The 25,291-nt window shown below is 40.6% G+C and overlaps 1 protein-coding gene and 1 long non-coding RNA gene across 9 annotated transcripts in view; both read right to left on the minus strand.

The window, feature by feature from the left end:
- The window catches only part of LOC127951935 (gastrula zinc finger protein XlCGF8.2DB), a 176,300-nt gene that overhangs the window by 27,166 nt on the left and 123,843 nt on the right, over positions 1 to 25,291 (minus strand). For 2 of the 8 annotated variants that reach the window (XM_052550095.1, XM_052550094.1), the window contains exon 2: positions 18,736 to 18,886. The exons of 3 other annotated variants lie outside the window; for them this stretch is intronic. In XM_052550095.1, coding sequence (XP_052406055.1) covers positions 18,736 to 18,820 — 85 coding nt within the window. In that variant the 5' untranslated portion in view covers positions 18,821 to 18,886. Of the gene's footprint in view, positions 1 to 18,735; positions 18,887 to 19,200; positions 19,248 to 19,396; positions 19,460 to 25,291 lie in introns of those variants that run through there. 3 more of the 8 variants (XM_052550093.1, XM_052550087.1, XM_052550091.1) reach the window with 3 other exon arrangements.
- On the minus strand, positions 11,985 to 12,536 carry LOC127951941 (uncharacterized). Its single transcript, XR_008152776.1, has 3 exons — positions 12,489 to 12,536; positions 12,307 to 12,365; positions 11,985 to 12,231 (listed from the first exon to the last, which is right to left on the minus strand). It is a non-coding gene; the product is annotated as an uncharacterized LOC127951941 (long non-coding RNA).

A 25,291-nucleotide genomic window follows, 5' to 3' on the forward strand; every position in this document is an offset into this window, starting at 1 on the left:
ACGCTTTTATCCAAAGCAGAGTATGTGAGCGGAGCGGAGTGGGAGCGTAGCGTGGAGTGGAGCGGTGTGATTTTGACAGGAGCGAGGAGCGAGGAGCGGATTTTTTAAAAGTCGGAGCGTTGTGGTTTTCACTCGCTCCAAGATCGCTCCAGCACCGCTCCATCACGAGTACAATTCATGCAAACGGCCCGTAATATAACTGCATATTTAGCAAGTATTCACATTAAACATATTTAACTATAGCTTGATACAGATGGATCTCTCAAATCAGAAGGTTACAATGACGACAATAGCCGAGCGGGAAGTTATAGGTTAGTTCTCAAGGAGTTTGTCTGTTCCTTTTACTGAATATTTTTGGGTCAAAGCATGATTTAAACAGTTACAGCACATTCACATGCAATCACTTTCGCAATAATGCATTCAAACAAATGTAATCTTACAGTGTTACTTCATCTGTATCTGATTTTGAATGAACAGAAATCTAAGAAATGCATTGATCTGTAGATAAAATAAAAATGTACTGTTATTTTCATCACAAACAAAATTTGCACAGCAGAATACAGTAATTATATTAATGCGGACATCCATGTTATTAGTTTGGCATGTGGTAGGGAAAAAAAAGTTTGCACACAATAGCCTAAACCACTTTGAAACACTCCTGTTATTTTATTTTTTTATTTTAATGTAGACTGCATTATGAACATAACATTTCAAACATACTGAAATACTTTAGCCACGGAGCGAAAGCGGAGCGGTGTTTCTGGTATCATTGAGCGCGGAGTGGAGTGGGAGCGGGAAATTGTGAACCCGGAGTGGAGCTGGAGCGGAGTGATTATTAAATGCTCTGAGCGCGGAGGGGAAATTGTTGCCACTCCACTCCGCTCACATACTCTGATCCAAAGCGACTTACAGATGAAGAAAGGGGAAGCAATCAAAAACAACAAAAAGAGCAATGATATGTAAGTGCTATAACAAGTCTCAGATAGGTTAACACAGTACACGTAGCATGGGATTTTAACTAATATAATAAATAAGAAAACAGATAGAATAAAAAAAATAAAAGAATAGAGCAAGCTAGTTAGAGGTCTTTACACACACACACACACATACATTTACAATTAAATAATAAATGAGAAGAAAATAGAATACAAAAAGATTAGAAAGGTAGTTAGATTTTTTTAAAGAATAGAATTATAATAGTGAGTGTTAAAGTTAGAGGGTCAAATAAAGATGGAAGAGATGTGTTTTAAGCCGATTCTTGAAGATGGCTAAGGACTCAGCTGCTCGGATTGAGTTGGGGAGTTCATTCCACCAGAAGGGAACATTTAATTTAAAAGTCCGTAAAAGTGACTTTTGGATGGCACAATCAAGCGACGTTCACTTGCAGAAGGCAAGCTTCTAGAGGGCACATAAGTCTGAAGTAACAAATTTAGGTAAATGGGTGCAGAGCCAGTGGTAGTTTTTTAGGCAAACATCAATGCCTTGAATTTTATGCGAGCAGCTATTGGAAGCTGCAAGTGCAAATTGATAAACAGAGGTGTGACGTGTATTCTTTTTGGCTCATTAAAAATTAATCTTGCTGCCGCGTTCTGAATTAATTGTAAAGGTTTGATAGAATTGGCTGGAAGACCTGCCAAGAGGGCATTGCAATAGTCCAGCCTGGACAGAACAAGAGCTTGAACAAGGAGTTGTGCAGCATGTTCCGAAAGAAAAGGCTTGATCTTCTTGATGTTGAATAAAGAAAATCTGCAGGATCGGACAGTTTTAGCTATGTGGTCTGAGAAAGTCAGCTGATCATCAATCATAACTCCAAGGCTTCTAGCTGTTTTTGAAGGAGTTATGGTTGATGTGCCTAACTTGATGGTGAAATTGTGATGGAACGATGAGTTTGCTGGAATCACAAGCAGTTCTGTCTTGGCAAGGTTGAGTTGAAGGTGATGGTCCATCATCCAGGAAGAAATGTCAGTTAGACAAGCTGAGATGCGAATAGCTACCGTCAGATCATCAGGATGGAATGAGAGGTAGAGTTGAGTGTCATCAGCTTAGTTAGATGTTAAGACTTGGACACCTCACCTCTCCAAGATACTTTGAAGGACCTATCTGATAGGTAAGACTCAAACCATTGAAGTGTTGTTCCTTAAATGCCTTTGCCAGTAGCGTTGATAGGAGAATCGGGTGGTTAACCGTGTCAAAAGCAGCGGACAGATCAAGCAGGATAAGTACTGAAGATTTGGATTCTGCTCTTGCCAGTCTTAGAGCTTCAACAACTGAGAGCAAGGCCGTCTCAGCTGAATGGCCACTTCTGAAGCCAGATTGGTTGCTGTCAAGGAGATTGTTGTGTGTGAGAAATGTAGAGACTTGTTTGAACACAGCTCGTTCAAATGTTTTTGCAATAAAAGGAAGAAGGGAAACTGGTCTGTAGTTCTCTAAAAGAGATGGGTTGAGGTTGGGTTATACGTGCCTGTCTAAATGATGAGGGAAAAACACCAGTGTGGAGGGAAGTGTTGATGATGTGAGTGAGTGCAGGTACAACTTCAGGAGAAATGGCTTGAAGGAGATGAGATGGAATTGGATCAAGCGGGCAAGTTGTAGGGTGATTAGAAAGGATGAGTTTTGACACTTCTGCCTCAGAGAGTGAAGAGAAGGATGTAAATGAGTGTATGTTTTCTGGTGATATGAGCTTGACTGATTGTGGTGTGGACAATTGTGCACTAATGTGTTTAATTTTATTAATGAAAAACGTTGCAAAGTCGTCAGCTATTAGAGATGAAGCAGGAGGAGGAGGACAAAGAAGTGAGGAAAATGTTTTAAAAAGCATGCGAGAGTTAGATGAATTGTTAATTTTGTTATGGTAGTATGTCCTTTTAGCAGAGGAGACATTAGCAGAAAAAGAAGATAGGAGTGACTGATACACAATAAGATCAGTAGTATTTTTGGACTTGCGCCACGCCCTTTCAGAAGCTCTAAGCTTAGAACGGTATTGCGAAGATAAGGGGCAAACAGTGTCTAAACAAGATGTAAGAGTGGAGCAGAAAGTATCAGTAGCACTGTTAGCATCCAAAGAAGCAAACAGTTTAGGGGAAGGAAGTGAAGATGAAACCATTGCAGATAGCCGGGAGGGTGAAAGTGTGCGTAGGTTATGTCGAAAGATGACATGTGGAGGGGTAAGTGATGTGTCAGGGATCATGTTGAGGTTAAGAGAGAGGAGGAAGTGATCCGACGTGTGCAGTGAAGTAACCAGAACATGATCAGTAGAGCAGTTTTGTGTATAAATAAAGTCCAGTTGGTTGCCTGATTTGTGAGTAGCAGAAGTTGACACTCGGTTGAGATCCAAAGAGGCAAGCAGAGTGTGGAAATTGGTAAACAGAGGTTTATCTAGATGAATGTTGAAATCTCCAAGCATAACTAGGGGAGTACCATCCTCAGAAAAGGTTGAGAGCAACACATCTAATTCATCCAAAAAGTTCCACAAAAGTGGTCCTGGGGGTCGATAGACAACTAAAAAATGTATTTTAAAAGGGTAGGTAACAGTAACTGAATGAGATTCAAAGGAGCTGTTGATACCCAAATATGGTAAAGGATTAAACTTCCAATCATTAGAGATGAGCAGACCAGTACCTCCACCTCTTCCAGTCAAACGGGGAGAGTGGGAAAATGAAAACTTATTGGAGAGTGCTGCAGGTGTAGCAGTGTCCTCTGGTTTGATCCAGGTCTCTGTTAGGGCCATGAGATTAAGATTTGAATGACTAATAATAGAAGTAATGAAATCGGTTTTGTTTACAGCAGACTGGCAATTCCAGAGACCAATAGGAAAAGAAAGTAGTGTATTAGCAGACACAGGCAAAGTAGGCAGGTTGTTAAGATTGCGCTGTCTACATTGTGTGTTGCATGGTTTACGAGTGGTAATGATAGTAGGGATCTGGAAACACATAGTAAGATTTGGTTATAAACAAAAAACAACTGAAACAGAAATGAAACAAGGAAAATGAAAAAGAGTAATAAAAACAATACTTATATCCCCTGCCGGTGTCCCTGCCCGGTGGATTCGCCTGGTAGAGTCGATGGTCTTTACACTCTTCGGTCTTCACACGAAGAGGGCTTAACTGGAGGGCTGCTGCGACCGCTGCCGCGGTATACTAATCTTTTTTAAACCTAACAAAATGGAAATTGAATTCAGCTGAACGTACTTTACTGTTTATCACAACAAAGGTCTAAGCAAGCGCACAACACTGACAACGTATGCGATAGAGTACTAGACCAAACGCAGCACGTCTCAACACAGTAAACAAACAAGTGTTTCCTAGCAACGACAACTGCGCTAAACACTAATGAGACAAGAAATAAATACACTTACGATCTGCTTTTAACTCCCGCTGATTTAACTGCTTCTCATAAAGGGTATTTCTTCACACTCTCTTGGCTGGTGCTTGAACACACTTTACTGTTTATCACAACAAAGGTCTAAGCAAGTGCACAACACTGACAACGTATGCGATAGAGTACGAGACCAAATGCAGCACGTCTCAACACAGTAAACAAATTTAAAGGGATGGGGACAGCAGAACCAATATACAAACATTTAATATATATTTTGACAGATTTTAACCTGGGTTACACCTGCAAAAGATTCCTGAGGCTTTTAAAAACTCCCAGCCGGGTTCATTACTCAAAACCGCAATCATGGGTAAAGACTGCCGACCTGACTGCTGTCCAGAAGGCCATCATTGACACCCTCAAGCGAGAGGGTAAGACACAGAAAGAAATTTCTGAATGAATAGGCTGTTCCCAGAGTGCTGTATCAAGGCACCTCAGTGGGAAGTCTGTGGGAAGGAAAAAGTGTGGCAAAAAACGCAGCACACAAGAAGAGGTGACCGGACCCTGAGGAAGATTGTGGAGAAGGACCGATTCCAGACCTTGGGGGACCTGCGGAAGCAGTGGACTGAGTCTGGAGTAACATCCAGAGCCACCGTGCACAGGCGTTTGCAGGAAATGGGCTACAGAGAAGCAGCACTGGACTGTTGCTCAGTGGCCCAAAGTACTTTTTTCGGATGAAAGCAAATTTTGCATATCATTCGGAAATCAAGGTGCCAGAGTCTGGAGGAAGACTGGGGAGAAGGAAATGCCAAAATGCCTGAAGTCCAGTGTCAAGTACCCACAGTCAGTGATGGTCTGGGGTGCCATGTCAGCTGCTGGTGTTGGTCCAATGTGTTTTATCAAGGGCAGGGTCAATGCAGCTAGTTATCAGGAGATTTTGGAGCACTTCATGCTTCCATCTGCTGAAAAGCTGTATGGAGATGAAGATTTTGTTTTTCAGCACGACCTGGCACCTGCTCACAGTGCCAAAACCACTGGTAAATGCTTTACTGACCATGGTATTACTGTGCTCAATTGGCCTGCCAACTCTCCTGACCTGAACCCAATAGAGAATCTGTGGGATATTGTGAAGAGAAAGTTGAGAGACGCAAGACCCAACACTCTGGATGAGCTTAAGGCCACTATCGAAGCATCCTGGGCCTCCATAACACCTCAGCAGTGCCACAGGCTGATTGCCTCCATGCTACGCTGCATTGAAGCAGTCATTTCTGCAAAAGGATTCACGACCAAGAATTGAGTGCATAACTGAATATAATTATTTGAAGGTTGACTTTTTTTGTATTGAAAACACTTTTCTTTTATTGGTCGGATGAAATAGGCTAATTGTCTGAGATAGGAATTTTGGGTTTTCATGAGCTGTATGCCAAAATCATCAGTATTAAAACAATAAAAGACCTGAAATATTTCAGTTGGTGTGCAATGAATCTAAAATATATGAAAGTTTAATTTTTATCATTACATTATGGAAAATAATGAACTGTTATCACAATATGCTAATTTTTTTAGAAGGACCTGTAATGCTCATAGACTACATGCTCTCTAGCAGAGACGGGCAACTTTGACAGTGATGAGGGCCATCATTTTAACTCCTGTATACCTAGGGGCCAGATTACTAATCCAAGTTCACACACCTTTTACATCGACTTACTCAGTTTCCTTTTTATTGAAGGAAATTAAAGTATAATTATTGTGATTGGTTTTTCAAGATTTTCCTAACTATAAAACCTATGCAATTATGTGAATTCAGAAGGAAAACTTGGCTGTTGAGTCATATCACCCCAACAAATCAACATCTCATTATATGTAAATTTGCAACAAACAAATAGAGGTCCTATTTTTATTACAGAACATTCTCAAAACTACATAAGAGGACAAAAATTTAAAAAGGCTTATTAGAAATAAATAAATTATTCTAAATGGTACCATAAAATAACTGGGTAACTGCAGGATTTTTAAGATAAAATTTAAGAGCTTTAAAGACTTTTTAAGACCTGCACTTCACATTTCAGCCTTTAAACAATTTTTAAGAAAAGGGAAGAGCAAAAAGCATCAATTATAATATTAATTTAACCAATAAGGCTATTATTACCAAATAATTATATTAAATTACATAAATATGTCTTTGTGTCTAAATTGTTTAGCTTTTTTATAATGCATTAGCTTTTTGTCGATTCACTGGTTCACATTTAGAAATATGTAACAAAAATAGCAGAGGGCTTATTGAGAAAGCAAATTCATTCTCTGCCAACAGCAAGTTTCACTTTCAGAACTAACAGAAATATAGTGCTTTCTGTATAATATTAGTTTACATAGCCTTCAATTTAAACAATTTAACTGAAGACGTTTTTGAAGGGCCTGTGGAAACCCTAAAAACATAGTTCAGTGCAAACATTTCTGTCATGCATTTAGCAAAAAGCTTTTGTTGATAATGAATTTTACCTCTGAAATTTGAGGCAAGTGTAACTCTGTTGTCCCTGCTGTTTGTGCATAGTGATGAGATGACGATTTACATAATAGGTTTCCAAACAAAACAAACATATAAGTATCACCTTGAACTTGGTAAAAAGATAATCTGTTTACTATCTTGACTGGAAAATGCTGTTTTCATGGTCAGTTGTTCATTTATTATTTGCTAATTTTAGTGAATGTATACATTAGAGTGCACATCCTATTCATAGACTGTATAAAAACACTGAAATTAGTATGGGGAGCGACTGGAAACTAACGACCTCTCCTGGTTAGAGATAGTATTAAACTGAAAGCAATCTTACAGTTAAATTTTTTTTAATACATATATGAAGGACAAGAAAAGGAAAAGTGCTAGTATTAGTTGGTTAAGTACTGGCGAAAAAGATCAGTCTTTAGATGTTTCTTGAAAATTAGTAAAGACTCATGTACGAATTGAGATTGGGAGGTCATTCCACCAGCTGGGCACAGTCCAGGAAAAAGGTCCTTGAGAGTGATTTAGAACTTTTTTGGGATGGCACCACAAGGTGTTGTTCACTTGCAGAGTGCAAACTTCTGGAGGGCACATAAGATTTAACCAGTGAGTTTACGTATGTTGGTGCCGTGCCAGTGGTCATCTTGTAAGCAAGCACTAGTACCTTGAATTTGATGCGCGCGGCTACTGGTAGCCAGTGTAACCTGATGAGGAGAGGAGTAAGGTGAGCTTTTTTTGGCTCATTGAAGACAACCCTCGGTGCTGCATTCTGGATCAATTGCAGAGGCTTGATAGTACATGCAGGAAGGCTAACCAGGAGAGCATTACAATAGTCCAGTTGTATGTTGTATAGGGCAAATCTGCAGGACCAGGTCATTGTAGCAATGTGATCTGTGAAGCTTAACTGTGCGTTCACACCGCCAGCGTCGAGAGCGTCAAAGTGGCCGGAAGTCATTCATTTTCAATGTGAGCCGGCGTCGAGCAGCGGCGAGGAGCGGCGCGGCGCGACTTGGCCGTTGAGAGCGTCGAGGAGAGTTGAAATCAGGGCAACTTTATGGTAATGATCTATGACGCGGTTGGGCAGCAACCAATCGGAACGTAGAAGTCCACCGCTTGAGAGGATTCCAGAGAACGCAGCTCCGACCATTAGTTCCCAATCACAATGGAGGACAGGTTGATTATTGCTGTTTCGCGTTTGCAATAATCTATGATGTGTCCCTGTTTACGTACAGGGACATAAAAAATAGATTAAAAGTGATACGTGGACCAAGGTGTCTGAGATTGTTCATTTTAAGTAAAGGATCTTAATATTTAGTCCACAACAATATTTAATGAGGTTAACTTATAACTTTACCCTCCTTGTGGTTAGTCTGCACGAGATCAACAAGCTGTTTGCTTTGCGGCCGCTTTAAATTCAAAATAAGCATTCGATCTACGTCAGAGCGTCTGAGCGCTCACGAATCTTTCTGCAGCGTCGTGAGCAGAGCGGCAAGAGCGATTTTTGACGCTCTAGACGCCGGCGGTGTGAACGCACAGTAACTGATGATTCATCGCAACTCCTAGGTTTCTGGCTGTCCTGGAAGGAGTTATGATTGATGAACCCAGCTGTATAGAGAAGTTGTGATGAAGCAATGGGTTAGCTGGAATCACCAGGAGTTCTGTCTTCGTAAGGTTAAGCTGAAGGTGATGGTCATTCATCCAGCTAAAGATGTCACTCAGACAGGCTGAAATGCGAACAGCTACCGTCGGGTCACCTGGTTGGAATGAGAAGTAGAGTTGGGTGTCATCAGTGTAGCAGTGATAAGAAAAACCATGCTTCTGAATGACAGATCCTAATGACGTCATGTAGATGGAGAAGAGAAGTGGCCCAAGTACTGAGCCTTGAGGAACCCCAGTAGCAAGTTGGGAAGTCGTGGCCTAATGGTTAGAGGGTTGGACTCCTAATCGAAGGGTTGTGAGTTCTAGTCTCGGGCCGGACGGAATTGTGGGTGGGGGGAGTGCATGAACAGCTCTCTCTCCACCTTCAATACCACGACTTAGGTGCCCTTGAGCAAGGCATCGAACCCCCAACTGCTCCCCGGGCGCCGCAGCATAAATGGCTGCCCACTGCTCCGGGTGTGTGCTCACAGTGTGTGTGTGTGTTCACTGCTCTGTGTGTGTGCATTTCGGATGGGTTAAATACAGAGCACAAATTCTGAGTATGGGTCACCATACTTGGCTGAATGTCACTTCACTTTCACTTTCAAGTTGTTGTGATTTAGAAACATTACCCCTCTAAGACATGCTGAAGGATCTATCGGAGAGGTAGGACTTCAAACACAGGAGTGCTGTTTCAGAGATGCCCATCTTTCTGAGGGAGGACAAAAGAATCTGGTGATTAACAGTGCCAAAATCAGCAGACTGGTCCAGTAAAATGAGTACTGAGGATTTTGAAGCTGCTTTTGCCAGACGAATGGCTTCAATAACTGAGACGATGGCAGTCTCAGTTGAGTGTCCACTTTTGAAGCCAGATTGGTTGCTGTCCAGAAGGTTGTTCTGTACAACTAACATAGAAAGCTGGTTGAACACGGCTCGCTGAAGTGTCTTTGCAATGAATGGAAGAAGGGATACCGGTCTGTAGTTTTCTAGAAGCGCTGGAATTATAGATGGTTTCTTAAGCAGTGGGCTTACCCGAGCCTGCTTAAATGCTGAGGGAAATGTTCCAGAGTGAAGAGAAAAGTTGATAATGTGAGTAAGTGAAGGTATGACTGAAGAAGAGATCGCTTGAAGGAGGTGAGTGAGGATTGGGTCAAGTGGACAAGTAGTAGGATGATTGGACAGGATAAGAGTCCACTCTGAGAGTGGAGAGGAGGAGGAGAAAGAGTGTGCATCGGTCATTGTGAAGTTGTCCTCAGTCTGTGATGTGGAGAATTGGTTACTGATGGTTCTTGTCTTATTTGTGAAGAAAACTGCAAAGTCGTCCGCTGTAAGAGTCGATGGAGGAGAAGGTGGAGGCGGATTAAGGAGAGAAGAGAAAGTTTTGAAGAGTGTCCGATCATTACTACAGCTGTTATTTTTGTTGTGGTAGTAGGATGTTTTAGCAGTGAAGACATTTGCAGAGAACCTTGGAGAGCCAGGGGGCAGATGGGTATGTGTGCTGGTCTAGACAACAGTGGGCAAAAGCTGTCCAAGCAAGATGTTAAAGTGGAGCAAAGAGTGTCTGTAGCACTGTTCATGTCCAGAGCTGAAAACTGAGACAGTGCAGGAAGCGAGGATGAAACCACAGAAGATGGAGAGATGGAGCGTAGGTTTCGTCGAAAGGTGACCTGCGTTGGAGTGTGTGCCACATCAGGAGTAAGTGCTAGGTTAGCAGTAATGAGGAAGTGGTCTGGAGCAGCTGAAGAGTTGTTCACGGAGCAACAGAGCAATGTATTTTTATCTTACCAAATATGTAAATGTAAAAATTACTTCTTTCTCGAAAATGTTTGCATTATTATTATTTTTATATTAAATATTTACCTCGTGAGACGTGGGCTGCGATTTATCTTCAGAAGTATCCATTTCTCGATTGTACACAAACATCAGTCTGTTTCATCGTTATTTTCACAACATATTTTATTATTTTTCACAGTAAAAAATACATGACTAATTTTAATATCTGTTTAATCTGATAATTAATGCAAAAGAATAACAATATACATGGCTGCTCATAGACAGATAATGATTTATTCACAAAACAAATAAACAGATAAAAACTAGTGGTGGGCCATTAACGTGCTGCGTTAACGCGAGACTCTTATCGGGCGATAAAAAAAACATTGCCGTTAATCTATTCTCAAAGTTGGGTTGGGAGCTGGGTCTATAATAAGCAAGCTCTGATGACTTTCACCTTGATATTCTATATAACCGACTGGCTGAGGCCAGACTAACGGACAGCGACACTGAACCGAGCTCTCTTCTGCGAAGTTCTCCTCAAAGTCCCTCCTGCACCGGAACGAACAAATACAAATCGCAGTTTGAACAAACAAAAAGATGTGAGAGCCCGATTCAGTACTCGCTGAGTTCTGGTGTTCAGGGCTCACGCAGAGAAAGGCGTCTCGAGATGCTAAAAATAAGCGTTTTCAAGTGTTTTGATCAAAACACTTGAACATCGAATTTGCTTATTTTTGCCGACAAATACATACGAAATAAGTCAAAAAAATCCACAGTGGAAATGATGCTCGAAAAAACTGTCAGTTATTTCTTAAGTGAAAGTAAACAGTTGAGGAAAAAAATGGGATGTGTATTATATTGGATGCGTTCATCGACTCTTAAAGTAACCGCGCCTAATTTAGCAACTGGCTGTAATGTTAAGTCTCAGTTAGTCTAGTACAGAACGCATAGCCAGGTTCCATGTGACATTAGAGGGAGTGAGAAAGAAAAAACAGAAATAGCATGTTTTTGCTTCCACTCAAAAATGGTAATTCTCAGAGTGATATAATCAATGATCTATGGGGTATTCTGGGCTGAATAACACACATTTTGGGGATGCCTGTTATATTGCATCTAGTAAAAAAGGGGCATAATAGGTTCCCTTTAATTCACAGTAAATTTACCATCACAGAAAATGGAAAATAATGACCAAAATGCATCATTTTCTACATTATATTATTTTTTTAATTGAAAACAGTGTGCTACTGATGGGATTGCAACTGACATTTCAGGTCCATCTGGTTTGTGAACAATGTGAACTCTTTTGTGCATTGTCAGATTTACTTTACTTCTGAAGCCCTTTCCACACTGATCACATACGAACAGGCTTTCTCCAGTGTGGACTCTCAAATGGGTGTTCAATGTTGCTTTATATCTGAAGCTCTTTCCACACTGTGGACATACGAACAGATTTTCTCCAGTGTGGTCTCTCAAATGCGTGTTCAATGTTGTTTCATGTCTAAAACTCTTTCCACACTGTGGACATATGTAGGGCTTCTCTCCACAGTGATATCTGATGTGTTTATTAAGTATTTTTCTTTGATAGAAACCTTTCCCACATTGAGAGCAGGTGAAAGCTCTCTCTGCACTGTGAACACTCATGTGGTCATTAAGGTGACCCCTATTAGAGAAACTTTTTCCACATTCTTGGCAGGCGAAAGGCTTCTCTCCGGTGTGAATCATCATGTGATTAATAAGGCTTCCTTTTGCAGTGAAACTCCTTCCACACTGTTTGCATGTAAAAGGCTTCTCTCCTTTGTGAATTCTCATATGGACATCAAGAGTTTTATGGCTAGAGAAAAACTTTCCACACTGAATGCAGGAGCGACTTCTATTTTGTGTGGATGTCTTTTCAGTCAGTGAGCAACCAGAAGGTTTTTCTCCAGTTGTGAAATCAATATTTTCATACAGATTTTGTTCTTCCTTTTTATTAAATTCTTGACACTCCTCTTTCAGCGGCATCAGGTCTAGGGTTAAACCAGAAAATTTAAAGTTAGTAATAACAAAAAAACAACAGACATCAAAACAAGGTCGGGACACACCAAGCTATTGGTCAACGTCAGGCCATCACTGAGCATTTGTGTAAGACCTTCATTCATATCTAGAACATAAATGAAGATATTTTCGATGGAATCTGGAGCTGTCTAACCCTGCATAGACAGCAATGCAACTGAAATGTCCAGAAACGTAGCAAGGAAAATGTGACAACAGTGGTTCATCTTACTTTCTCATATAGACTGTAGAAGACCACAGGAATTTCCTCATGTTGACTTTTGTGAGCATAGTGTACCAGTTTTGAGAACTTCCATTCTGCCTGGCAGCAGCACCTTATAAGTTCACAAAGCGCATGGATGCAATTCTGGCTCTATTCACACTGCAAGGCTGAATGCATTGATTTGTTTTTATTTGACAATACACAATTTTTTGTCTCGTTATCTGTTATCGCATATCTGTGTTTACATTAAAGGAATGGTTCACTTTCAAATACAATTTTGATATGTTTTAGCTTACCTCAAGTGCATCCAAGATGTAGTGTCTTTGTTTCAGCAGTAGTTTCCATTTTGATATTTTTAGGTCAAACCGTTCTTGTCTGTGACTCATATAATGAATGTCTATGGTCACCACCTCAAAGAGCATGCACAGAGAAGTCCAAATTAAAGAAGTGATCTCTCACATCACTCATTGTTTACACTTACTGTCTATGGTTACACAGAGATTTCTGAAGTGTTACCTTTCACTGTGAAGATCTAAACATATTTAGATGTACAGGGAATTGCAATGGAAGACGATTTCAATATATCAATAGACAACGTTGAATTTTTTCACAACCATATTTATTTGAACCAGAATACACAGATCATGTACTCGGGAGCGATCCGCTGCAGCAGCACGTCTTCAAGCCTCAGAGAGACAGAGATCTCTTCAAAATTGGTGGTGTTTTAGTAGCAAGTGTTGTGAGATGCCAACAGAAGTGGAGAGCATATGTTGTCACGAATGGAACAACTACAAGACGACGACGAGGACATTGACAGTATCGCATCACACACCTGCCTGACTGAAGATCCTGACTTTTCTTCGCTGTTGAGACGCAGCGTTTTGCACGTTGTGTTTTGTTTGCCACGTATAAACTGGAGGTGACGTCCAATGCCAGAGGGACCCAATGGCACGCTTTCAATAGAGTGAGTAATGTGTAGTATTTTTATTATAATCGCAACAATTATAGAGTGCATTATAAACAAATTAATTATAATTACTGCCAATGTTGTTTTCATCAACGATGATGACAACGAAATGATGTCGTCAACGCACCTTTTTTTTATGATGATAACGTGTCGATGACTAGCTAAGAATGGCTCTAATGTGACTAAAACATGACGAGACGTTTTCGATGACGAGACGAGACGAGACAAAATGAAAATGATTATAAGTCTGACGTTCACAATGCATATCATTTCTGCCTGTTTTGGAGAAGCACCCGGCTGCAGCCTGCAGATCGAGGCGGGATGCACATACTTTTAAATGCTTTGAGCACATCATTCTGCACCCGCGATGTGCATACACGCTTTGTGTGCTCTGTTTTGAAGCGTTTCATATTATCATGGTTTTGCACACTGAAAGATTATTAAAAGCCTATATTTTTATACCTAGCCTACACAATACATTTAAAATTAGCATAGTTTACTTGTATATTATTTGTGTGTAGTGTAGGCTATATAAATACATACACTTCTTAGCTCTTGAAATACCATATATAAATATAAAATTGTGATATTTGCTGCAGGGTGAGGGCTTCGATAACTCTCTTTTTTTTTTACCATACATGTGTTTGCACTGTTACCACTTTATCTGTGTGTAATGTTGTTGTAGCGCAAAGTTTTTTGCTGTTTAAACTTTGAACCATTCCTTTATAACTGAATACTGGTGAAAATAGGCAATGTGCTGAAATTTTAGAAGAGCATTAATTCATGGAAAAATAACTTGAAATATGTGGATAAAAGGTTTCTGCCCAATGCGACCATGAAGTACAGCTCACAGCACTGCATCTCCATCAATGAGAAAGTCTAGTTTATTATGCAAAGCTTTTAAGGTTAACTGTTGTTTTATGATTTGCAAAACTCGTTACAACCTGTTAAACCTAAGGCCATTTCCAATACTTTTTAATGTAAATTAATTTGCTAAAGACTACTTTTTAGTTTTTGACTAAAACTTGACTAAAACCTTTTTGTTTTCGTCGACTAAAACTTGACTAAAACTATCAAGTTTATAAGTGACTAAAATGTGACTAAAACTAAAAAGCATTTTCGTCCAAAAGACTTAGACTAAGACTGAAACTAAATGGGCTGCCAAAAACAAGGCTGATTACTGCATTATATTTCAGACAGTTCAGATTGGTGGTTTATCGTGTGGTAAACAGTAAACAATGAGTGATAAACACGCGTAAGAGATCACTTCCGATGCTTTCCGCGCTTGCGCAGATTAAGCCAAGGCCCGCGCACACATCACACACCAGGAAGCACGCGCGCCCTCAGATCAGTTGGATGTGGTTGTGTACAAGAAGTAAAAACGATATAAATACTGTTCGTTTTTCACACAAACCACTCGTTTCGTGTCTTAGACCATCAATGTATACTTACGGTGGGGATTTGTTTCATTTGGACTCCTCTGTGCCTGCTCTTTGAGGTGGTGCAAAGACCTTCATTATATGAGTCACAGACAAGATCGGTTTGACCTAAAAATATCAAAATGGGAACTACTACGGAAACAAAGACACCTACATCTTGGATGCCCTTGAGGTAAGCTAAAATATACCAAAATTTAATTTGAAAGTGAACTATCGCTTTAATCCTGATCCCCAAACTTATTCTATTTGTGATGACATGGTTGACCCTTGGGTATTGAATTAGAAGTACTTATATAGTTCACACTGAGCTGGACCATGAAGCAAGAAATGTAGCTATCGGTAAATGTAAGCCGTCTGTAAAGTTGTGAAAGCTGAAATTGCATCATAAATACAGTTATTGGGCCTCATTCATTAAAGGCTGAGCAGAGCAAATTTGTGTGTAAATCATTTGTTTGTTTTTAGCTAACTTCTAGAAAAATTGTTTAGCTTTGATTAAAACACAGCGCTTGTCATTGTCACTTTTTACCCAGCCATCCAATCAATGACCATATCCTACTTGGACAACAACTGAACAACAAGAGAGAAGTTAATATTACTGGCTGCTGATTTTAACGTTAAATGTTGATACGTGGAAATGTTTTCTGTAATTTGCCACAGAATGAGTGATTACATGAGACATTTCAGTAAGTTGTACTGAAGGATCTGTTATAAAATAGCCTACCTTTGGATGTTAATTCATGTTCATTTTGTACTAGACAAAGATATAATGGGTTCACTTGGCACTTGAACTGACCCCGATAGCACATGTACATCTCGGTGGCGTCTATGTTAAACGTACCTATTAAGCTCACATACAGTTGCAATCAAAATTACTCAACCCCCTAGAGACTGCGGTACTTTACAAATACAAGCTTTTCTGAAGATCCAGGATAAAATAAAAATTGTATCTATAACAGTTCACTGGCATATTAAAAGTGATATTGTCAATATATAATGTAATACTTTTGAATTATAAGATTTTTTAATAATACTGCTATGTCATAATTATTCAAGCCCTGTTCAACATTGCTGTTTTTAAATCACTTATTTGCATGGTGGGGAATGAAACAGTCTCAAAACACAATTAAGCTTTTAGAAACTCCATTAAAAACAGTATTAGCTTGAGCTATTTCACATACAGTTAACCTGTGCATGTGTTGAAGTTGAGTAGCAAAAATGTCAACAGAGATCTCACAAAAGCAAAAGAGAAGAAACATCTTAGTACTTTAGAAAGGCTAAGGCTATATGAAGATTTCCAAGACATTGAAAGTTCCTAGAGACACAGCTCTCAGCCATATTCCTTAGCTTAAAGTGTGTTTTACCAGAAAATCTTTGAGGTTATGGAAGAAAAAGCACAATATCATAAAATGTTTAATCGGAGCAATTGAGAAAAATCTGCAATGTACAGCCAAAGACTTGCAAGATGACCCGATGAAAAGAGGAAAACCATTTCAAAGCAGTGTGTAAGAAGATCACTAGACAAGTATTGCCTTTATGTTGAGACATCTTGTAGAATACCACTCTTGATCAAGAAGAACAAAAAGCCAACTTGAACTTGATAAAATTCATTTGTGTAGACTTGTGGAGCTCTGGAGGAATGTTTTATGGAGTGATGTGACCAAACTGGAACTTTTTGGACCCATGGATCAGCGGTATGTCTGCTGCAAAACGGGCAAAGCTCATAAGCAGAAGAACACCATCTCCATCGTCAAACTTGGAGGTGGATCAGTCCTGTTATGGGGTTTCTTTACTGTAGAAGGAAGTGGAAATCATGACTGCATGAAGGACATCATGGATTCTTTAAAGTGTCAGGCCATTTTGACAAGAATTGTGATGCAAAAACTGAAGCTGATGATCAATGGACTTTCCTGCAGGCCAGTCATATCAAAGTACACATCCAAATCTACTACTGCTTGGTTCAGGGACCAGTCATAGAATGTACTTGAGTGACCCGTTCAGTCTCCAGGCTTAATTCTCATTTCAAATATCTGTTTGAATTTGAAGAAAGCAGTGGCAATGTGAAAACCAAAGATTATCAGTAATCTGAAAGCTTTTCAGGCGAGGAATGGGCCAAGACTGTAGTAGAGAGGTGACAAAAGCTTCTAAACACTTACAGACAGCGTTTATTGGTGATTTTAAAGAATAAAAGATTCTGCACAAAGGGGGTTGAGTAGTTTTGAACATGAATATTTAGAGCCAATTCAAATATCATCATGATTCATCAATCAATGTTCCATTCTCAGAATCACTCAAAAGTTTATTAACAAACTTTCTCTAACACTTTACTGATGCCTTTGTTAAATTGATTTCATAAAATGTTTTCCTCCACAGCAAATTGTCTTGCAAGTCAAGGGGGTTGAATAATTCTGATTGCAACTGTACCCATTGAGCACACTTGCATTACTGAGATCAAATCATAAAAAAACAAAATAATTTATTATTCTACTTGATATCCTAACTTATTGATGTGTTTGTTACTATATACTTCCTTTAATTTTCAATGCATGACCAAAGAATTGCAATTTTTTTTAAATGGCCGCCAAACAGGGTGAACACATGGAGGACCATTATATCAGCGTGCAATGATCAGATTGACTTGAAATTAAAGGAGGAGCGCCTGTTCTAGTACACCCCCAAAACACAATCAAGAGCATATTAGGACCAGACTGTGCTTAATTATGTGCTTTATTATGTATTTTTATGTTAGAGATTAATACTTTATTTGAACATAACTTTTTGTACAGAAAACAATATCTTGTGCAGTAACAATGTCTGAATGTAGAGTTTAATAAGTACGTTTAACCCTATTTGATGTCTGCATTTACAAGACGTATTTTAGGTTGTGTGATCAACTGCAATACTTCTATTAGATGTTTCCCTTTAGATATTAAATAGATATCTATTAGATGTTTCCCTTTAGATATTAAATAGATATCTATTAGATGTTTCCCTTTAGATATTAAATAGACATCTATTAAATGTCTGTAAGACATGTTTATGATTTACAGTGCATGTAAAACTTACATCTTTCAGACATCTGCCAGATGTTTGTAGACCGCAGATGCAATAAAAATGTCAAATATCTTAATGGAGCACTTTAACATCTCTCAACAAACTTGTTATATTTGTAGATCTAATCACTTTTTTCAGATGTTGTTAATTTGACAGAAGTTGTCTCAGACTGGTGCTAATATTATTAAAAGATAAATTTACATCTGTATCCCAACTCAAACTCTGTACTTCACTGTCAAATATATTATTTTTTCAGATGAGTTCAATGAGATCCAACCTGTTTGTTTTGTTTAAAGCACTGAATGCATGGGGTGTGAAATCTCGGTGCTCTTTGGTTGTATGGGATAGTGTATATTTAAGAACTAGAACTCCAAGCCACTCAAATTGTATAGTGAACAGTTAAAAAGCCTTTATTGCATCACTGGCTTTAAACGTTAAAACTCTTTCTTGTTTGTTTTGTTTATTCTTCAGTGTCTTGTTTCGTGCTTTTACAGACAAAAAGAAAAAAATAAATTATGCACAGTTTATAAGTAATTCTTAATGATACATAAAAAATACTCTGTTTAGGCCACTTCCATATTATTTTTCCTAATTTAATCTTTGACATCATTATAATGAATGCCCGACTCAAAGTAGGATCTTCTCAGCTGCACTTAAAGCCAGAGTTTGCTGCCTGTCAGATAAAACCACTTTAATAACAATCACTCATATGATATTCTTCAAAAATACTCATTTCTGTAGAGACTGACATACTTTATTAAAGATCAAAAGGTGTTCAGCTTTGAGAATGAAATCAAACCTGTTTGTTCCTCAGTATCTTCTTGTTTCAGACTCAATGTTTCTTCAATCTTCACTTCTTCAGTCTCCTCTTTAATAAAGGCCATCTTTATAACCGTGTGTCATGAATCTCAGCTGTTTCACCAGTGTTTGTTTCTCTGTGTGCAGACAATCTGTTTAAGATGAGAATAATTAACAGAAAGAATAATAAACCCAAACTAACTCTCAGCTAAACAGTTTCAGTCAGTCACTTGTAAAAGAGAGAGAGTTATTCACCTTAAGCCAAGAAACAGCAACACTAACGTTACAGATTAATACAAGAATTAAGAAATTACAGACACATAATTGTCTTTTATATTTGGTAGTCTATTTAATAATTTATATTAGATTTAATAGTTGGTTCGTTTAAGTTGTCATTACACCACAGTTGTGTTTGTTGTTATCGTTGAATTTAACACTTTTTCTTGACATTCTTCAATAAAGTCACTCGAATAGTTTCTCCATCATTTGTTTTTAGCGTCTGAACTGGTGTTTATTATAAACTGAGTCTTTCACTGATTCATCTGAGCTTTACATGATAATGACAGATAGAGCAGAGCTGCATTAATTAATAACAACTTTACATTGTCTGTAAATCTATAATAGCTTATATGTAATTATTTTAAATGTTTAAAATCACAAACCTTCGCTGATCTGAAATACAGAAGCAGGAACGCGCCGCAGACTTATGACGTCACAACATCAAGCCAAAATAAAAGTCCCGTTCAATTTAACAGATAATGAAACATGTTTTATTCTTTTTGAAATATATGTTTAAACAAATCATGAGTAATTGTGTGAGATTAAAGGCTAAATATTAACGTTTAGGTACAAAAATTTAGGAAACTTTTCCTTTTATTATCTTTCAAAAACGACATTTTTGTTTGATGCATTTGATGCATCACAGAAAAACAATTACATTTATTTTAGGCTTGTCAATAAAACAAAAACTTTATAAGGGACATATTATGAAAAATAAATGCAAGAATCGACTGTTTACGTGCATTATTGTGCAAAATTAACCTCCCCAACATTATGAAAACACTTGGGTTTATGAGAACATCTCAGTGTCCTCATAAACCAAAGGCCATTCATGTCATTTTCATGCATAAAATAAACACTGTATGAGGTTTTCAAAGAATTTATGAATTGACTTCATAAACCATAAACCAAAAGTGGTCTGTTTGGCCCGACACAGTGCATGCATTTCACTTGCACATGCGTTTTATACATCACAAGTATTATTACTGGAACAAATCTTTATCATATGTGAGGACACACCACTGCCCTAGCACCTCTGGGTCTTCCCAATGGATTCGTGTTTGCCTCTGTGACACAGCATCTGGCACCTTCTTAACAAAGCTGAAATGATTTGTGTTCCAACACTCGCATTGTAACTGCTTCTGGGTCGAGCACAGACAGCTGACATCACGAGACAGTATCTCTCCTGGAGCAAGAGTTACCACCTGATGTATCTGCATGGTTGCTGGGACCGCTGGGAGGTTTCATGGCATCCTCTCAAGTGCCTGCTCAACAGTTTCACCATTATTAAATTAAATGATTAAAATAAATAATTACCAAAACTGCTGCCAACATTTAAAATCTCACATGGACAAACCCTTATATACACTTTCAGATACAGTATACACTTACTCTCACTAACACATGCTAACTTACACTCAACTTCATCTAATCTAAATTAACTCCTTACAACTGACCTCGAGGACTCAGATCTAGGTTGCTCTGCATTTTGATTATCAGGACTTTGTGGAGGGGTGTAATAAAAAATAAAAAAAATGTGACGGGGTGAAGTTTTTTGCTAACAGTAGCTCTTACTCCATACTTAGCTAAGACAGTAGCACCACATGGCATTTAGGACATCATACAATTTTCATGTTTTGCTAAACTATTAGTTAATTCTTAAACTGTTGTTTACTATCATTTAGTCACACAACAGAGAGATTTTTAACCATAAATATTCAATGCAAAGCACCTCATGAATGCTAATCTGAATATTAATGAGCCTTGCATTCACTTGTGCGTTTGTAATGCTGCATAATGGCGACAGGTGAGAAAAGAGCAAAATAACGTAATTTCTCATACACTGAGATACACACACTTGTAGGGGAGGTGGAGGCCCGGAAAACAACATTATTTGGTGGCCAGAGCAGTAGGATCACTAATTAAAAGAAGCAATGTGAGTGGCAAGGTGTTGCTGCTGCTGTCAACTGCATCAGTGAGACAGAACGGACAGTTGCAGAACTAAAGAAAAAGTGGTCCAATCTGAAGGTGTAGGACATCTTCATAACCCTTTAACAACATATTTAATTTGCGTTATCTGTATTTATTGTTAATTATGTACTCTTATGGTTACGCTAAAGCTTATATTTCTACACTTCTAACTGACGTGCACATATATGTGTTTGTGAGTGTGTAAAGCTTTGTACATCTGTAGAATTACAATAAATGTATTCTATTCTAATGAGTAAGCTTTATTTTGATGTGCTTATTTGTTTTAAATGTGTTAAATAATCCCATTCATTCAAGGTGGAGGCAAAGAGAAAACTGTCCTCCAAATGCCATAATTGGGGAGGTCAGCTTGTGTGGGATTGTGTCGGAATAGAAAGAAACACAGACACGACTGAGACCACAGAGGAACAAGGTTAAAAAGACTTTAAAAATATGTACATTCTGTGGTAGTGGGGCCGGAATGTTATTTGTCCTCCAGTTTTTCCAGAGTCTGAAGCGGTGCCTGATCAAGTGTTTCTCGGTGAGGCGAGTAACGGCGAAGGGTCTTCAGCAGCTGTAGGGGTCCGGCTCAAAGCAGTGGTGCGCCTTGTGGACACAGCACATTTACAAGTGGTCGGGTGCTCGCTGACGCCATCCTGCAGCAACAGTGAGACACAATAAACGCTATTATCATAATTTCGGATGAGCTATGGCAGATAAAAGAAGTTTTGCAAGAAATTGCACAATTATTAAAAGATGTACTTAAAAAGGGAACATTGACTTTTGTCTTCCTTATAAACGCTGCATGACATTCTCACAGATTCTTGCACCTTGTTGATATCGCTCAGGTTGAGCAGGGATCTGTGGCTCAGGGGGCAGGGAGGTCAGGAGGGGGAGGGATACTGGTCCTCAATGCCACATTGTGCAAGACACCACATGCCCTGATAATCTTGCACACTTTTGCCGGGTGGTATAGAAGTCTGCCACCTGAGGCATTCAGAGCAAGCCATCTGCATTTAAGGAGGCCAATGGCACACTCCACAACTGTGCGTGCAAGAGCTTGGACCTCATTGTAGCGCATCTCCTGTGCCGATTTAAAAATGGGGTGAGGAGCCAGCATCTCAGGGGGTAGCCACTGTCACCTGAAGGGTTATAAAATAATGTGTTATAGGCTACATCAGGACAATTGGCCACAATTTATGCGTTGTTAAACTCACCAAGAAGCCAGCCATCACGTCCTGCCCGTCTGTATTCGGTTCCCTACATTGCTATGTGTCAGAATAAAGGAATCATGTGCTGAGCCAGGCCAGCATGCCACAAAGTTTGTGAGGGTCATTTTAGAGTCACATGTGCCTTGCACATTAATAGAATGCACATGCTTTCTGTTAATATAAACAAATTTGTTTTCATATGGAGCCCTTATATCAATATACCTTATATCAATATACACCGTTTACATTTTGGAAACCGGACATTGCTGCAAACTGCATTTTAATTTCGGCCTGTTCTTGCACAGTGTAGGGAAACCTGATGTATCGACTACCCATATTAATAATACCAGGAACCTGTATTTGGACAGGGATGACATGGTTACAGCGTGTGGCCCTCTCTAGTACTGGACCCAATTCAGCTCATAGATCCAAGAGCACAGCTCTAGGGAACATAAATCGGCTTATTAGCCACTCATCATCATGGGGCAGGAGATCATAATTGTCCCTGAAGACTCTTTCCAGCATTTATATGTTCACAGTAATTCACTAGTTCACGCTTACATATAATTAGCTGAGGTATGGTATGCGTATTTGGCGTGCTGTCCGGGGAAGGGCTCCGAGCTCGGGAATTGCCCGAACCTAGAGTACCCCCCCTTCCCCGTATATTGTAAAGTGAACTTGAAGTGAGGAGATGGGGTGGAGGAGGGATGCTGATAAACCGTCAATGGATAGAGGTAAGTCAGCGATATTTATACTGTGGGATTGATTACTTGATTGTGGTCCACCTGTGATGATTAGGCTAAGTATCTGACGCGCTCCTCCCGAATCTTCATTGATAATTACATTTCACTAGTTCACGCTTACATATAATTAGCTGAGGTATGGTATGCGTATTTGGCGTGCTGTCCGGGGAAGGGCTCCGAGCTCGGGAATTGCCCGAACCTAGAGTACCCCCCAAAAAGGCAAATGTACAAGAGGACAGCCGCCAGTTTAAAGAATGCCCCCCCATAAAAGCAGAGTACTGGCGGGGGCTGATATGGTTTCTGAGAAGTCATCTCGTTGGCAGGCTGGAAGGGCCTACGTACTCCGGAGGGAGCGACATGGGAGTTGGGAGAGTAGGCCCTACCGGCTGCAGCTAGTGAACTACGTGGTTGTTGGCGCCCGGTCGGTAGGGCTCGGGCCGATGCTCAACTGGAGCTTTTTGGCGTTGGAACGGTGAGCCCTACCGGCCGATGAGGAGGAGCAGCGTGGTTGTGGTGCCCGACCGGGAGGACCCGAGTTGCATTGACCGGAATAGGTCACGGTGTCGGCGTACGGGGCCTACTGGCTGATAGCCCCTGCTATTCAGTGGGTGAAGGGCCTAACGCTGACCGAGAGGGCCCATGAAGCCTCCAACAGGAGATTGAGACTCAGGATGACGGACGTCTGGGTCCTCTCGGTTTGGCAGATAAAAAGCTTTTGGGCTAGCCGACAAGGAGGACTCTGGCAACATCCGAAGGGAGATCCCGACTCACGGCATCGGATGGATGAGACTCGCTTGCGGCTGGCAAGCATAGGCCCGTCCGGGAGACTCTCGCCAGACGTCTGAAGGGAGCACACGCGACAGACGGGTAAGCCTCGGCGGACGGGGAGGGTTGGAAAGGAAAACCTGACTGGGAGGACTCTCGCAGCATCTGATGGGGCCTCTAACTCAGAACATCGAACGGGTAAGCCTCGCCAGACGGGGTTAAAAGATGTGAGAGTAGCTGAGGGTAGCTTTTTTTTTTTTTTTTGCAGGATTTGGCGAGAGGACGAGACTCGTAGCGTCGGACGGTTAAGCCTCGCCTACCGTCAAATGGAAAGGTAAGTTGCGTGGCCGAGAGACTGTTACCGACGTCCGAAGGGAGCACACACATCGAACGGGTAAGCCTCGCCGACCGTAGAGTGGAAACGTAAAGCAAGTCTGTCCAGGAGGCTCTCGCCAGCGTCCGAAGGGAGCACACACATCGAACGGGTAAGCCTCGCTGACCATAGAAAAGGAAAAGGTAAGGTTGTCTAACCTGGAGATTCTCGCCGGCGTCCGAAGGGAGCACACGCATCGAACGGGTAAGCCTCTCCGGATGGCGGACAGAAAAGGTAACGATAGGTGGCCAGGAGGCTCTTGCCAGCGTCCGGCGGGGACAAAACTGGGTGAGCCTCGCAGGCCGAAGGATGGAAAAGGTAAGTTTGTGTGATCGTTAGGCTGTCGTCGGCGTTTTAAGGGAGTTTGCTACTCCCGGCAAGAGACGGGTTAGCCTTGGCGACCATAGGAAGGAAGGAGAGTTTATTGTGTGTTTGGTACTTGCAGCATTTGAACAGCTTGCTTGTAGGTTTGTAACCTAAACCACGCGGTAAGGTCGTGGTTGGCTGGCCAGGAGGCTGTCGCCAGCGTCCGATGGGAGCACTCGCATTGGACGGGTAAGCCTCACTGGCCGAGGGTGGAAAAGGTCAGGTTGTCTAGCCGGGAGGCTCGGACCGACGTCCGATAGGAGCTTAGCTCCAGGAATCGAACGGGTAAACCTCTCTGGCTGAAAGACGGAAAAGGTTGTCCGGCCGGGAGGCTCTTACCTTCGTCCGACAGGAGCTTAGCTCCCGGATAGAACGGTTAAGCCTCGCTGGCCAAAGGACGGGAAAAGGTAAGGTTGTCTAGCCGGGAAGCTCTCACCTACATTCAATGGGAGCCCTGACTCCGTGCATTGGATGGGTAAACCTCTCCGTACGTAAGACAGAATGGCAAAGCAGGTAGCCGGGGGCTTTCACCTACGTCCGAAGGGAGTGTGAGCTCCTGGCAACGAACGGGTAAGCCTTGCTGGCCGCAGAATGGAAAAGGTGAGGTTGTCTGGCCGGGAGGCTCTCGTCAGCATCCGATGGGAGCGCAAGCTCTTGGCATCGAAGAGAGAAGCCTTGCCGGCCATAGGATTGAAAAAGGTAAGGTTATCTGGTCGGGAGGCTATGGCCAGCATCCGGTGTCTTTTTATTTATTAATTTATTTATTTTCTATATTTATTTTTATTTATTATATTTATTAAAATTTGCGACACCAGATGGGTAGTCTCTCCAGCCATCGGAGGGAAAATTTAG

The sequence above is a fragment of the Carassius gibelio genome, chromosome B3 (assembly GCF_023724105.1).
Source record: "Carassius gibelio isolate Cgi1373 ecotype wild population from Czech Republic chromosome B3, carGib1.2-hapl.c, whole genome shotgun sequence".
Lineage (NCBI taxonomy): Eukaryota > Metazoa > Chordata > Actinopteri > Cypriniformes > Cyprinidae > Carassius > Carassius gibelio.